Source organism: Heloderma suspectum, chromosome 3 (assembly GCF_057233095.1).
Source record: "Heloderma suspectum isolate Gila_16-S chromosome 3, 16-S_ref, whole genome shotgun sequence".
Taxonomy (NCBI): domain Eukaryota; kingdom Metazoa; phylum Chordata; class Lepidosauria; order Squamata; family Helodermatidae; genus Heloderma; species Heloderma suspectum.
The window spans coordinates 97,283,374-97,300,299 of NC_139460.1; the positions used below are offsets into that span (position 1 = coordinate 97,283,374).

At 41.5% G+C, this 16,926-nt stretch overlaps 1 protein-coding gene across 2 annotated transcripts in view; it reads left to right on the plus strand.

Moving 5' to 3' along the window:
- The window catches only part of SRPX (sushi repeat containing protein X-linked), a 53,383-nt gene extending 40,465 nt beyond the window's left edge, over positions 1–12,918 (plus strand). For both annotated transcript variants that reach the window (XM_084843951.1, XM_084843952.1), the window contains 6 exons: positions 3,600–3,726; positions 5,072–5,193; positions 6,002–6,181; positions 8,189–8,322; positions 9,899–10,020; positions 11,330–12,918. In XM_084843951.1, the coding sequence (XP_084700077.1) occupies positions 3,600–3,726; positions 5,072–5,193; positions 6,002–6,181; positions 8,189–8,322; positions 9,899–10,020; positions 11,330–11,510 (866 nt within the window). In that variant the 3' untranslated portion in view covers positions 11,511–12,918. The remainder of the gene's footprint in view (positions 1–3,599; positions 3,727–5,071; positions 5,194–6,001; positions 6,182–8,188; positions 8,323–9,898; positions 10,021–11,329) is intronic.
- Positions 12,919–16,926: the final 4,008 nt, after the last annotated feature.

Sequence of the window (16,926 nt, forward strand, 5' to 3'; positions counted from 1 at the left end):
CTAGGGATCTACAGGCTATAAAACAGGGAGGATGACAACTAGAACACAGATGGTGCAAATCTCATAGTGAATATGGCCAGACGCAAGTGAAACCATATTATTGTGCCTAATTTATTACAGTGTTGCTTGTGAGGTGGTTTTCTGAGTGGTGAATAGGTTGTTTAGACCAGACCTCAGTGAGGATGTCGTGGAATCCTCAGCTGCCTGCTGTAACGAGTTTGCAAGGTGCTTTGAGGATAAAATCACTCATATTTGAGCTGAACTTGATGCCATCACTCATGCAATTCCAGTGGAGGTGAGCAGAGCCCCAGAGCCCTACATGGCTTGAGACCCAAATATCTGCAGGTGTATCTGTCTTTTTATCAGCCTGCCCATGACCTAAGATTGTGTCTTCATTACGTATTGTGGGTACATCATATGACAGCAAAGGAGAGAGCTTTCTCAGTTATGGTCACCCAATGTTTAAATACCCTCCCCATGGAGTATTGGCACCAAACTTGCAATTGCTTTGACACCAGCCTAAGCCCTTTATGTTTCCCCAGGCACTTTCATTTTAATGGGGCGGTATGATTTATCTGTTCTGTTATATTTGCTGCCTTTTCTGCTTAATTATTATTATGTTATTTTAGTGTTTTTATTGTACTGTGTGTGTTATCTTAATCATACTTTTGTACACTATTCTGGTATCTGCAAGATTTAAAAATGTTTCAAAAAATAAAACTAATACCTTGCAGTTGCATTGCTGTAGCTAAAACCACATCCAAGGCTTGCCGAGAGATATTAAGCTCTACCACCTAACACAGGAAACCTTCCCGCTTAGCCAGCTACTACAAGGAAAACCAAAGTTGTATTTGGTATCAAGTAGGATTATCCATTAAGCTTTGGCTAAGACCTGAATAGTCTCTTGAGGTGAAGCACAAGGATGCATTTGTTCTCCTCTGTCTTTGGAGAAACAAACTATTAGTAGGGACCCACATAAGAGCCATCCTGGACTTTTCTTTCTTTCCCAGTGGGGCCATGCCCAGAGCTTGGGCATAACTGTCCAATTGTGAGTACTCTGAACATGGGGGCCAATAGGACTGGGGTTTAGTTAACTACTGAAAGTGCCAGTGTGGTGTGATGGTTAGAACATTAGACTAGGACCTGAGTTCCAATCTCTACTCACCCATGAAGGCTATTTAGTGACCTTGGACCAATTGTTATCTCTCAGCCCACAGGGTTATTATGAGGATAAAATGGGGAGGGGAAAATCTGTCTAAGGCACCCTGAGCTCCTTGGAAGGAAGGGTGGGGAAAATGGAATAAATAAAAATAAATGAAGTCTCTTTCAATGCCTTATCAGTAGTAGTAGGTTATATTCCCACAGGTCTATCAGACTAGCATAGCCACAGTGCTCTCCTTTGTGCATGCACACAACAATATGTTCTTGCCTTCCCACCTCCTATAAGATGACAAATGCTGAAAGATACCTGTACTAGATGTGAGCCTTTTTAATGTATCATCAAAAATTTAGATTCAGTAGCACTCCAGTATCTGTATTTCCAGTTTTTGCCCATATGACTTTCATGTAAATGTTTGTGAAACAATATTGGAGTCACTTCAGGCCGGCTTTGCTGAAACTGGCTCTCACTGCTTTGCCTTTATTTAATCGTTTCTGCTTGTCCGGCTCAAATTTAATTTGTGGCTTTTGTCATATTACTGCAAACAAGAAATCCCAGTTGAGGAAATTCCAATTTGTCGTGAATTCTCATAATGCTACCCCTCCACTATGTTGTTACAAATTAACAGGGAGGGAGGGGAAGCTGTGTTTAGATAGTGATTGTCTCTAAGCAATTAAAATGGCTTAAAGCATTCTGGTCCAGCAAGAAGAGTTCACTGATCCATGAGAGCCTGGAGATGCAGTTCCTATAGTAACACATGGTTTTTGTCTTAATGTATCAGAAATTCATAGCAATCTGTGGAAACTGTGGTCCTTTGCTGCTTTGTGACGGGAACCTGATCATCATATATTTGAAGCACTGCTCCAGAAACGTTTCTATTCCTTCTTTAATTAATTTCAGTATTTGTGTGTTTAGGTAACGCCCTAAAAACTGGGAATTTGGGTTCATGCACACAACTGCTTTACCCACAGGGACTGCTTGTTCTCATGGCTGTTCCTTGTGTGGGCATTGTAAACAAGTTGTCCAGACGATTCTGCACCAACACAGCTGTAATTTTGCATGTCTTTCTCAATATGCATTGAGAAGGGCTGCAGTAATATGCAGAATCACCAGCTTCTGCTTAAGACAAACACATCATATGACTCATTTGCCATAAGCAGGAAGCAACTGCCATGATGCAAAGATCTCTTTTTTTTAAGCTGCTAGGAGCAGGGCAGTTGGGTTCACTGGCCCTTCAGGTTGCTTCCTACATTGCATTTACCATGCTGAAAACATAATGTATTATACTTACGAAACTTGTTTGATAGCATACTTTGAGAATACTTTGTCTGGGGCTTCCTGTGGTGTGTACTGGTACTGGGAAGCCAGTACCTTTGGGTCATATAATGAATCACAGCCCTCAGTTACAGAGAAAAATGAATAGTCCACAATAATGGAACAAAATGCATACAGAATGTTTTGAGGCGTCCAGGCAGAGTTCTGTCTAGTCAAGCAGGTCGAACTCTTTTTGCGTTCAAAACAGCGTTCAGTCCCTCATCTCTGTCATCCTGCCCTGCGCACTTATTTTCCCAAACTGTTCCATAATTCCAGCCTTACGTCAGAAATTCCAGATTCTTCAACAACTCTCCAAATTATTCAACCAAAACAAAGCACTGAAAAGAAATAATATGTACACCCACCCACACTTATGTACACTTACACTTAACCTATACAGTTCTTGTTGTTGTGATGTATAGAATATTTTTCTCCTTGTCACTAACTATCTACAGAAAGACCAATTTTACCACTATTTGCTCCTTGTTAGCCATTAAAAACAAGAGCTGTGAAGAGGGTTTTTTTTTTTTTTTTAAGATGTTTAGATGTGAAAATTCAGTGAGTATGTGATCAGAAATGGGGAAAAATGTCTAGGAAAGGGAGTGTTTAACAATTAGAAATGAAAGGTGACTTTTGAGAAAAACTCCTTTTTATGAAGGGTCCTTTTTGACCCTTCACTGGTAGGGTGATAGTTTTAGAACTCAGAGGAATTTTCAAAAGCAAAACTGAAGAAAAGAACAGTACAGTGGAAATTACACTGTGTAAAAGCACTCAGTGCTTTCCTGAGACTTTGTCCTTAATTTCAAACAGCCTTTTTCTTTTTTTAAAATCAACATTTAAATAATTTTTGAATTTAAATCTCTCAGGGTACAGCCCTATGCAGGTTTAGACTCATACAACTCCTAGGATGCTGGGAGTTGTGGGACTTTATTCTGTTTAAACATGCATAGGATTGCACCCTTTGGAGTTATACTTCAGAGTCTACTTTTGAGTGTCCTGGTATCAGCCTGATGATGAACTTGTTCAAGGTTATTCCTGTCATTTAAAAATGTGCAATTTATATTTCTTGAATAATGCCAGTTTCAGCCAAACAACAGTGTTCTTTTGTGTGTGTGTTTATTTACAGACATGGAGCCTCCTAGAATTCAGTGCCCAAGTGTAAAGGAGAAAACAGCAGAGCCCAATAAACTGACAGCCCGAGTGTTCTGGGATACCCCAGAGGGACGGGATACTGCTGATGGCATTTTGACAGAGTGAGTGAAGCTGTGTGCATTATAGTAAACATCAACACAGAGGGGCTGGATGCGCAGGTAATATATGGTATCCAACCCTTGAAATAAGTATGCACAAGTGGCTTGTGCTGCATTACTTCCTGTCTTATCCTTCGTAGAGGCAAAGTAAGTCTGGCTGCACAAGCGATTGGTGATCCTAAAGTCCTAGATATCTCTGTTAGGTTTGAAACAGGCAGATACCTGGAAGCCTGTCAAGACTGTTCTTTATCATTATTTCTTTCATTTCTATACTGCCCCATAACCAAAGCTCTCTGGGCGGTTTACAAGAATTCATAAAAATGCACCGGCATCACAAAATACAACAAAACAAAAACAGTTCAAAATTTTGTCACAGAAAAATTAAAACAATGTAAACAGCTAAAAGCAATTTAAGTAAACAATATATTCCCTAATAGACCTGTTCAAAAACAGTAGACATAGATGCCTCATCACATACCATTAAATGCCTGGGAGTAGAGGGTGGTCTTTACCTGGCACCGAAAAGATGGCAGTGTCAGTGCCAGGTGGGCCTCAATGGGGAGCTCATTCCAAAGTCAGGGGGCCACCACTGAGAAGGTCCTCTCCCTGGTTGCCACCTTCTGAGCCTCCTTTGGAGGTGGCGCTCGGAGGGAGAGCCCAGATGTTGATTGTAGTGTCTGGGTATGTTCAGGTCAGGAGAGGCGTTCCATCAGGTGTTGCAGTCCCAAGCTGTGCAAGGCTTTATAGGTTAAAACCAGCACCTTGATTCGGGCTCAGAAACATACAGGCAGCCAATGCAAGCAGGCCAGAATTGTTCTTATATGCTCAGATCTTCTTATCTGACTATTAATCTGGCTGCCACATTTTACACAAGCTGGAGTTTCTGAACAGTCTTCGAGGGCAGCTCCCTGTAGAGTGCACTGCAGTAATCTAATTTGGAGATTACCAGAGTTTAGACTACTGAAACCAGATTATCCCTGTCCAGTTAGGGGCATAACTGGGCCACCAGCCAAAGCTGGTAGAAGGAACTCCATGCCACCGAGGTCACTTGAGCCTCAAGTGACAGAGGTGGTTCCAGGAGAACCCCCAAGCTATAAACCTGCTCCTTCAAAGGGAGTGCAGCCCCATCCAGAATGTAACCCCATCCAGAATGTAAGCCCATATTATGCACAATTTCTGTAATTATCGTGAGCCTACTTTTTATTTTGTATTTATTATGCACAATTTTTGTAATTATGTAGTATAAGGGTACTATACAGTCATTTGTTAAATATTTTTGTCAGTCTGATGCTTGTTTTTGTCTACAAGAACAACAACCAACTTGGTCTTATTTTCTTTTATTTTTCAGTGTTATTTTGAAAGGACATCCACCAGGATCACATTTTTCAGAAGGTGACCACAAAATCCACTACACTGTGTTTGACAGAGCTGGGAATAAGGGAACCTGCAAATTTTTGGTTAAAGTCAGAGGTAAGAATATTTGCACAGCCACTGAATTCAGCCCCATTTAAATGTTACCTGAAGATGTAGACTAGGGACCACATGGGGGTTGTGCAGCCCCATCCTCCCGCTGCATCCCCCCCCCATCAATCTGCATTGCTGCTTTCATGCCTCAGTGAGAAAGCAGTAGTGCCCATCAGGGGCCCTGCAGGGAGTAGAGGAGGCTTTAGCCCCTCCCTCCCTCAGCAGCCCCTGAAGCAGCCTTCCCCACCATCCCCAGTGATTGTGTGTATGTGTGCACGCACATAGGTGCAGCCTCGGGCCCTCTGTCGACACTTAATGCCATAAGAGCCAATAAGGTTGTGTACTCCTGATGTAGATAATACCAGGAAGTAGTGGCAATCAGATTATTCCAGGTAATTTACATACAAGGCCTTAAAGAATTATAGATCTTTAGTTAAGGTTTACGTGTGGAAGTGCTTCCTGCTGTGAGAACATTATTTCTCACATAAATCTTTAAGGTCACACTCCTCTCTTCACCTTTGCCAAGCCAGACTGCTCATTGGAATTGGCAAACCGTGCCCCACAATTTCTGAAAAAAGAAGGGCAAGAGGTGTCTGGGCGGGGCACTAATGAATGGTTCTAAGCTCTCAATGAATATATGTGAATAACACGACCACTTGGTAAGTTTATATATATGTCAAAATGATTATAAATCAAAAGCTGTAAGTACCTCTGAAGGCTAACATTAAACTTACATTATTAATTTTCAATTAATTAATGATATATTAGAAGAGACAATGAAGTACTGAATGCTTGTGTCATTTTGTGTTTACAGTCAGGCGCTGTGGGAAACTAAATGCTCCGGAAAATGGTTACATAAAATGTTCTGGTGATGGGAATAATTATGGTGCAACCTGTGAATTTTCCTGCATTGGTGGGTACGACTTGCAGGGAAGTCCAGCAAGAGTATGCCAGTACAATTTAGGCTGGTCAGGAACTGAGCCAACTTGTACACGTACGTGAGTAATGAACTATTCCCGTAAAAGGGCAGCATATGGGACAGGATTTCATGTATCGCATGAAAAGTTTGCGTAGCACAAATGTAATGATTGGTCCACATGCTTCAACAGTTTCAGTTGTTCAAAGTTGTTTTTGTATAGTAGAGGGTATGTGTAGGATTAAGTGTTCATTTTGCCAATGAACAGTGAGCCCGGTGTGTTTTATAAATTTTAACTTTATCTCAAATAGGACTAAAATACGAGTTCTGCTGCTAACCTTGGAATTCCAGTATTTCATTGTATTAGTGTCAGGATATTTCTCACCTTTTGCAGAGGGATTCAGTAGCATTGATCCACAGAAGTTTGTGAGAAGTTGCACAAATGTAGTGGAGCTTTTTATGTTTATTTCCAAATGCCACCTTCCTATTTCCCACTGCAAGTTGTGTTTTTATTAAACTCTTTTATTAAACAAAGAAGCTTGTGATATAGTACTCCAGAGCAAGGGTGTGGTGTTGGTGAGGGAGGGAGCTCTGCTGAGAAGTGAAAGAAACAACTTTGATAATGAGTTGCATGGACCAGAGACATCAGACAGTATCCAAGTTGACATGAGTGCTAGTGTAAATTAGGTTGTTCTGGCATAAGAGACCTCTAGTATAATTCAGTAGTGTTAGCTGGCACAACAGGTTTTCCAGGGAATCCTGTCGCACCAACTAACACTATTGGTGTTCTGTTAGAGGGCCCTTACCTTACCACATCCTAATTGACATTACTGCTCTTGTCAACTTGGATGCTGCCCATTGTGTATAGATTTCTTACTCTGACTTGTGGGATTTCTTTCCATCTCCCATCTGTTCTCATTCTATTGATCTCTTGTTCTTTCTTGATAGAAAATGATTATCAAACAACCACCTACATTCTCCTGCCAACTCATAAACATGTGCAAGACGAGGCTGGACAGCCATCTGTCAGGGATGCTCTGACTTGGATTCCTGCATTGAGCAGAGGGTTGGACTCGATGGCCTTGTAGGCCCCTTCCAACCCTACTATTCTATGATTCTATGCAGATTTTGCAAACTAGATACCAGTTAGCATCTGGAAGAAGCAGTAATTTGTTACAGGTTGTGAGTGAAAAGATTTAAGCATGATTATCTCCCCCTATCCTGGTCACTAGATCCAAGATCTAGGCCATATGTTTGCAGAATGCGTATGTACTCTGCAAGTCTAGATTAATAGCTGACAGACTATTGCTAAGAACTATGTGTATCAGGGGAGAGCTCAGAGCTCAGTGGTAGGGACTATTATTATTATTATTATTTCATTTCTATACAGCCCCATAGCTGAAGCTCTCTGCATGTTTTGCTGCCATAAGGTCCCAGGTTCAGACCCCAGCAAAGGATCTCAAAAGCTAGGAGGAATGTTGCCCAAGACACTGGAGAGCTGTTATCAGACAGAGCAAACAATACTGGGATGGATTAATAGTCTAACACAGTATAACGTGGTCTCATATGTTTCTCATATGTGATGTACCAATATGCCAGTGTAATGTCATAAAATATGACATTGCTTTGCATGCAAGTGTTGGAATAGATCACTACGTGTTACCCCTAAAATTACGACTTTCTGGATGTGTCCCAAGACCACAGGGAAACTGTTCAGATGCTGATGGGTGAGTGTGTGAAAGGGGGCTTCATTTGCTGTACTACTAACTGGCCGTCCAGAAAGGCTCTAAGGCTGCTACCCTATGCAGATTTATTCAGTTGAAACCAGTGGGATTTCCTTCTGCACAAACATACATAGGATTAGGCTGCACATCTCTCTCTTGTTTGAAGAAGCCGTAGTTTTCATTGCTGTTGAGAAACTGAACTAGCATGAGCTGAGAACACATTGACTCAAAATTTCTTTCCATCTGATCTCTTCCCTGCTGGTTTCCACATCTAAATAAATCAACATGATCTCCAAGTGCTGTGGGTTTAAAAGCAGATCTTTTAGTGTGATGATCATTGTCTTCTTGCTTGTAATTTCAGCCATGAATATTAATGTTGCTGTGAGGACTGCAGCGGCACTCCTGGACCAGTTTTATGAGAAACGGAGGCTGCTCATTATATCCACCCCCACTGCAGCCAATTATTTCTATAGATTACAGTTGGGAATACTGCAGGTGTGGTATCAATATAAGCAGAAGTTTGAGTCCACCCAAACTAATGCAGATGTATAGTGTGACTAATGTTGTCTTTCTCCTATGACAAGTTATGATTATCTGGCTTAGTTATTAATTACAGGTTGTGGAAGGGACTGAGATCTAGAAGAGGCTCCCACTGGAGGAAGGGGGAAGCAATTGCCATAATTCCCCTTTCAGTCTCCTGTGCCATGTCGCTCAGTGTTTGGGGCGGGGGGGGGGGCAACCCTCCAGAGTGGATTGTGGGGCATAGGGAAGCTATTGGAGAAATCAGTAAAAAAATAATCTCCCACCTCCTCTTCCTGCAGGAGAGTCCTATGAGCAGAATTCTGCTCACTGGAATTCTGGATCCAAGGCATAGGCTAACTGAATTAGACAGTAGTATTCATATGGCTTTGGGTGAATCCTGTTTATGTCTGCTTTCTTCACAATGACACTAATTGCTTCTGACAACTCCTGTAGAAGCAGTAGGTGAGCCTTAACTTTTAATACAGAGATGGCTCAACGTTATTTTGCTGTTCTTGTTATTCAAGGTTCCTTTCCAGCTTGACACCTATATTCATAACAAAGAAATCTACCTGTGTACAAATAAGCCTTTGAAGAATGGTTGGAGAGAGCTGACACATTCTGAAGCCTATTTCACACCCTTTGAAATAGGGATGGGGAACTTCAGGCCCACAGGCCTGAAACCGCCCACAAGGCATCCCTCATCTGGACTTCCAGCTTCTCCCCCATCTCCACTCCCTCTCCCCAGGCCCCCCCCCCCCGATCAAAATTTCTTAAAAGCAGCTGATCAGAGATGACAGATTTTGCTTGCCTCTCCCCCCGTACTGCATCAGGCTTTTAAAAAGGCTTGGGGGGTGGTCAGGAGGTGGAAGTGTGTGTGTGTGTTTGAATGGGGTCTGGGCAAAGGGGCTGAAGGCCAGAAGGGTGGTGTCCTTATCCACTATGTCATGCAGCCCACAACATACTGGCCTGGAGTCAGTTTGGCCCTCTGGCTGAAAAAGGTTCCCCACCCTTGTTTTAAAGGCTAAAAAAGTCAAAAGCTTTAAAAACTGGAAACAAAAGTTGAAATGCTTAATTCTGTCGCCAATACTGAGTTCTGTGGCCAATACTAGGTACTGTGCTTGTATGATGCAGTCACAGAATACATGAAGGCCTAGATGTAACCTACTGGAAAGAAAGACAAATATCGGTCTATTTCCAGAAACAGTTAATATATAAAATGTGCGCAGCAAATTATATATTTTCTTCAAGGCAAAATACAACTATTTTATAGAGGAAAAAACACTTTATGGTGTCTTTCAAACGGGAGGAATGTTCTCTTTAGTGTTCAAATATTTTTAAAACTGAAGTAACGTGCCAAAATTGGATCCAGGTCTATTAATTCTGCCCACCCCCACGTGCATCTGCATTCATCCTTATTTCTCACAAGTCCCTCATCTTTAGGTTAGATTTTCATGACTGCAATGATAAGCACAGTTTATATTATACATATGCTTCTCTTATAATTAATTCACTTGATGTTTATTTCCATTTCTTACATTGACTATTTTAGCCAGCACAGTGTGGTTTAGATCTCCGACACGTTACTGTGATAGAGTTGGTTGGGGTCTATCCAGCACAGCTGGGAAGAATAGGATTAAGATTGATACCTCCTGCTCTGGCTTTGCAACTCAGGTAAATTAAAATATCTATAATGAAAATGCTGTAGAACTGTTTCCTTCCCACCCCTGCACATATTTGCTTGTGATGTGGAATTCTCTTGAGCAAACAGCATTCCTGAATAGAAATACTGTATAAATTGGGAGAATATTGCTTACGAATGCATGATAATTTGATAGTCACAATGAAATATATAGAAATAGAGCACGTTACAATGTCTAGTCTTGTGCTCCACTGTGCTGAAGCTGAGGATCTGCCACGTGCCACTTACCGTGTCTTATCCACGTGAAAAGTCTGTCTCCTGTAGACTATGGCTACATGCTGAGCTTGTGGGAAATGACAATATTCTATTTTTTATGGGGCTGATGTCTGTAGGAGGTAGGAGGTTGGCTTAGAGCTGTACACGTGGGATATTCAAGGTACCGCCACATATTAAAACTGGCACTCAATTCCTCCCAGGATTGAGTAGCTTTTCTGAATGCTGGTTCATGGCCACAACTGGTATACTCACAGTGGTGTTGAGCACAACCCCTATTCCCACCCAGCGCAAAGAGATCCATTTATTACCTGATCTTTTTGTCAGCCTAACTGCCGCACAAGAGTAATTTTGACTGCCTTCGACGGACAGAGTCTTTCTGCCCTTTACCCACAAGAGTGCAGCTACCCTGGTAAAACATACTAATCTTTTTGTAGAGCAGGGAAGGAATGGCGTTTTCAGCTATCTATTCCCTGTTTGTTGGGCATAGGCTCCACTTCAACAGGCGCATTTGTGTCCATGCTGCTCTCCTACTTGTAAAGGAAAGGGGAGAGGTGGACAATATGGCCCCATATTGTAGCCCTACACAAGTATTTTAATAACCTGTATGAGCTACACATGAGGAATGGGACTGAATGCCCCCCATCACTGTTCTTGTTACCCTCTAGGATGTGTACTGGGGAGCTTCCTCTATCCATGGGGGCTCTCCTTGAGATTTAGAACCCTAGAAAATCAGGGTTCTCAATCCCAAGGAGAGCCTCCAGTGACAGAGGCAGCTCTCCAGTGCATGCAGTCTCCCCGCATGTGTAGAGGCCGCTGGGGGGCGGGGGTGGAGTTGGCATAGTCACACACCCCTCATGTGTAGAGCTTTACACATCGTCACTAACCTTATGCAGGGGTTCTAATGTTTGCATATGAGCTTCCACAGCACAGAAACAAACTTGGCATGCACCCTTGAAAAGCAGCTTTCCTTGCAGCTTCTAAACAACTAGATATAATTTAGTAATTTGTGAAGGATTTGCTGTAGCAGCTGTCATTTCAGTTCTGGTTCTCTCTTCATATCCTCAGGCTCTTGCTTCGCATCCCCCACTATAACTTCAATATGGTGGTGGTTGATAAACATGGTGTGGACAAAGAGCGGTATCCTTTCCCAGCAACTGCTGCTGAGCTCTTTGCTCTCATTGACACTTTCCCTTTAAGAAAAGAAGATATGAAATTACAAGCAGAAGCTGGCCAGTCCTGTCCCTGATTCTGGATTACAGCCATTCGTATGCCAGTACTTTTGCTGCCTTATTTTTTCTGGTGCTACACAGAGCATGAATTATGGAAGTCACTGATGTACATAACTTGTTTTTAATGTATGTATGTGTTTAGCTTTGTGTGTGTTTGGAACTTTTCATTTAATATACAAATGATGCCTTTTTCATTATTTTCGGAGATTTATTCTCTTTTTCAGCAGGTCTTGTAAAAGGATTGAATTTGCTTGATTAGGTCTCCAAAGCGACTTTGAACATTACTCCCCATGTAAATGATTTCATTTCTTTTTACAGATCTTTTAATAAAAATATTGTTTTGCATTTTTATAGTGCTAGCCACAACTATTCGGGTATGGAATTAATCCACTCTTTAAGACGCTATCTGTGAGACCACTCCTGGGGAAAATGGTAGAACACCTGCCTGATTTCAGATGTTAAGAAAACATCCTTTATGTGGTATGAAGGCTTGGACCCAGACCTAGTTATGACTACATCTGGATCCAACCCAAAACTTTTAATTAGCAACCACATGGCTAGTATCCTAGCGTGGCTTCTGCTGTCTGGCTACACCATTTTATTGTATCTAGGTAGGAAGTAAACTTTTCTGAGCAAATATTTTGAAGTGGTGTTACCACTGTGATTGTTTGCACAATCACAGAGGAGAAATAAGCCACAGACCCATGTAGGGGGGATTTGCATAATTACCCTCACAGGCAAGGCTTACCATATCATGCAAACCTGGCAAGTGACTTGTTGCCATGGTTAACACACCACCCAGAATCCATGGGCTGTTGTAGGTTTCTGGGGTGGCTTGCTAACCATGGCAACAAACCAGATTTGCACGGTCCAACAAGTTGCACTGCTGAGGGTAATTATGCAATTTCGACTGGCATGCACAGTGGGAGAAATAAGCCACCATGACTTATTTTCTCCTCCATGATCATCTGAACAGGTCCCGAGGGTAGGCTGTTTCTTTTGTTAAACATTTAGAGCTTTGCCTACAAGTCTGAAGAGTGTACGTCCAATTTCAATTGAAAAAGTGCCCCAAGTATGAGAAATTTAGGAAACAGTATCCTAAAGTTTTCTGTTTAAACATTCTTCTTGCACAAGGATTGAAAATTTTACATGGCAAAGGATTTTAATTGTACACAAAATAAGGCCTTACTCTACAATGACTACAAATGAGCTTAGTCGTATCTTTTTCCACAATCCATAAATCTGAATGTACAAATACAGAGGAAAGTACAATAGAGCAAGCTTGGATAGGAAAAAAGTTCTGCCTGATTTTTAACAGAGCTTAATATAAATTAGTTCCATTTTATCATTTGATATTGTTAATGCCCAGTGTAAGTGTTCCATAAGATGTAGTTCTAACAAAAATAAATACATTAACACACCCACAAAGCATTTTGCCAATTAAAAACAACAACGAACACACTTATTTGTATACATTGCCCATGCCATCTGAATGAAAACTAACAGGATCAAATTCTGCAGGACAGTAGTTAAAGCATGCAGTTAGTATAACTTATTGCCTCAAGTGAGTTGTGCTACTCAACTTCGTCATTTAAGAATTAGGTATAGGAAGGAACCAACACCATTATCATTTTACAAGTTGACACTCACTTGCATTACAAGAGGGGATACAAGATGGTTGCTTCCCATAGGATTGGATCCAGATTTAGGTGGAAGTGGCTTCTCCCACTCCCCATGGTAGCCTCTACCCCATCACTTGAAAACACCTCACAGAGAGCCAGGGATCCTGCTGAAAGAGGTGAGCTGTGGTGTGGGGGCAACGGGATCCCCCAAAATCAGGCTGAGGCACCTTCTATGAGCAGAGCCCTCCCGTTCACAGAAGGCAGATCCTGGATCCAACCTATTGTGCTAGCCAGAGAGAAGGCAAAGAGACCCATGAGCTAACTCAGTGTCTTATGGTAAGTTATAGAAGTTATAACTTAGTGCATACATTTACCCTGTAGAAATTAGAGGATCTATTGTTCTTATACCCTAGGCATCCGTAATACCTATTCTACAAAGCTCAGCCGATGCAGAGAACAGGTGAAGTATGAGTGCAATTTTGGTTTGGCAGTTTTCAGTGCAATCCTATACATGTCTACTCAGGAGTAAGGCCCATTGAGTTCAATAGCACTTACTCCTAGGTAAATGGGTATAGTATTGCAGCCTTTAACTTTTTTCCCCTTTCCAATACCATCTGATTGACAGGACTTTGGGTCTGTCAGCCAGTGATCCTCCCAATGTAAGAATATACAGTTTTATCAGCCTTATCTGCCTTTTAGGCTTTTAAAATACAACACACAGGTATACAGGAAAAAAGATGAAATCATTACAGTTAAACGCCTACAAAAACTGGTATTTTGATAACATATTATTTAGAAGTATCAGTATTGTTAATGTTCTGTGATCTGGTTGTGTAACAGTATTCAGAGATAGGAAAAGAAATGTAAAGGAATGTTTTCTAAGATGCCACAGTGCCTGCACTAATTCATCTCTGGTGTGTGCGAGTCACAGTATTATAGCTAAGGTGAGACAATTAAGTCAGTCTTCATTAGGCTTCTGGCACTTCATATAAAGAGAAACAACAATGGGTTTTTTAACACAGACCTTACTGAGCAGCATGTAAAGCAGTCAGAGGAGTATACCATATATCAATCCCAAGCAAACCAGAATAATTTGAAAAAGAAAAGTCAGATATGCAGCCAATCACCTTCATTTTTTTCACATTTGTTCAAAGGAGGATACAAAATGATTAAATGGGAAACATTTTCACACTTCAGGTTGATGCTGCATCTGTACATCCACACAGCATCCACAACCCTAGCCTTTTAGGTGGCTGCTGGTATATCACAGTGTCAATGTTCACCACCTATCAAGGCCATTTTATGGCAAGAATTACAGAGTGTAAATAGAACAAGTAAATTCTGAACACTGAAATGGACCCAAACTACTGATGGTGTGCTGCTTCTAAATCGCTGCTGTGCCTCATCCATCAACTAATGCAGTTCCCCACTAAGAAGTTATTTCTTAAATGAGCTCTGGTTCACATGCTATGTTTTAGGCTCATTATATATTAAATATTACATCCTATACACACAGTGCCATAAAGCCAAAGGCTTTTACAATTTTAGTTTACTGAAATGCAAAACTGAATCTATACACAGGATTCAATCCAGACTTAGTCATAGTTAAGAGTAGACTCACTGAAATCAGTGGGACTTTATTACTAAGTCTGGATCTACCATTGATCCAAGGTGTTGTTGTTCAGATGTTAAGTCGTGTCCGACTCTTCGTGACCCCATGGACTATAGCACGCCAGGCCTTCCTGTCCTCCGCTCTCTCCCAGAGTGGGCTCAAGTTAATATTCATTGCATCGGTGATGCTATCTAGCCATCTCATCCTCTGCCGTCCCCTTCTCCTTTTGTCTTCAATCTTTCCCAGCATCAGGGTCTTTTCCAGAGAGTTTTCTCTTCGCATTAGGTGGCCAAAATATTTCAGCTTCAGTATCTATACTTCCAATGAGCACTCAGGGTTGATTTCCTTTCAGATGGACTGATTTGACCTCCTTGCAGTCCAGGGGACTCGTAAGAGTCTTCTCCAGCACCACAGTTTGAAAGCATCAGTTCTTCGGCACTCAGCCTTCCTTATAGTCCAGCTCTCACAGCCATACATTACTACTGGGAAAACCATAGCTTTGATTATATGGACCTTTGTCGGCAAGGTGATGTCTCTGCTTCTTATTATGCTGTCTAGGTTTGCCATAGCTTTCCTCCCAAGAAGCAAGCGTCTTTTAATTTCATGGCTACAGTCACCGTCTGCAGTGATCTTGGAGCCCAAGAAAATAAAATCTGTCACTGCTGCCATTTCTTCCCCTTCTATATGCCAGGAAGTGATGGGGCCAGATGCCATGATCTGAGTTTTTTTAATGTTGAGTTTCAAACCAGCTTTTGCACTCTCCGCTTTCACCCTCAAAAAGAGGCTCTTTAGATCCTCTTCGTTTTCTGCCATTAGGGTGGTATCGTCTGCGTATCTGAGGTTGTTAATAATTCTCCCGGCAATCTTAATTCCGACCTGTGATTCATCCAACCTGGCATTTCTCATGATATATTCTGCATATAAGTTAAATAAGCAGGGCGACAATATACAGCCTTGTCGTACTCCTTTCCCAATTTTGAACCAATTGGTTGTTCCATGTCCAGTTCTTACTATTGCTTCTTGACCCTTGCACAGGTTTCTCAGGAGACAGGTGAGGTGGTCTGGTACTCCCATCTCTTTAAGAATTTGCCAGAGTTTGTTGTGCTCCACAAAATCAAAGGCTTTAGCTAGTCAATGAAGAGAAATAGACGTTTTTCTGGAATTCTCTTGCTTTCTCCATGATCCAGCGAATGTTGGCGATTTGATCCCTAATTCCTCTGCCTCTTCAAAACCCAGCTTGTACTTCCGGTAGTTCTCGGTTCACATGCTGCTGAAGCCTAGCTTGTAGGATTTTGAGCATAACCTTGCTGGCATGTGAAATGAGCGCAATTGTACGGTAGTTTTGAACACTCTTTGGCATTGCCCTTCTTTGGAATTGGAATGTAAACTGACCTTTTCCAGTCTTGTGGCCACTGTTGAGTGTTCCAAATGTGTTGGCATATTGAGTGCAGCACTTTAATAGCATCATCTTTTAGGATTTTAAATAGCTCAGCTGGAATACTGTCTTCTCCGCTAGCTTTGTTGTTACTAATGCTTCCTAAGGCCCACTTGACTTCACGCTCTAGGATGTCCGGCTCAAGTTCAGGGACTGCACTATCATGGCTATCAGGGACATTAAGATCTTCCCTGTATAGTTCTTCTGTGTATTCTTTCCGCCTCTTCTTAATCTCATCTGCTTCTGTTAGGTCCCTGCCTTCTTTGTCCTTTATCATGCCCGTCTTTGCACAAAACGTTCCCTTGAGATCTCCAATTTTCTTGAAGAGATCTCTAGTCTTTCCCATTCTGTTGTTTTCCTCGATTTCTTTGCATTGTTCATTTAAGAAGGCCTTCTTGTCTCTCCTTGCTATTCTCTGGAACTCTGCATTCAGTTGGGTATATCTTCCCCTTTCTCCCTTGATTTTCACTTCCCTTCTTTACTCAGTTATTTGTAAAGCCTCAGTAGGCCTGCATGTTTTCCCCAAAGTATCCACTTATTTCATAGTAAATAATAGTCCAATCTGTATTCATTTTAAAAATGAAAACATTACAGCCTTTTGCTGCTGTAAATTTCAAAAATCCATAAAGAGTGTGACAAAAAATCCAGCCCTTTGCAAAAAGACTCCTGCACATTAATTAAACTTTGTTTACTGGGTTGTTTTGTCATCAATACTTGCCCATGTTTTTCTTCTGTTTTTCATGTTGCTAATCTTTTGACAGTGA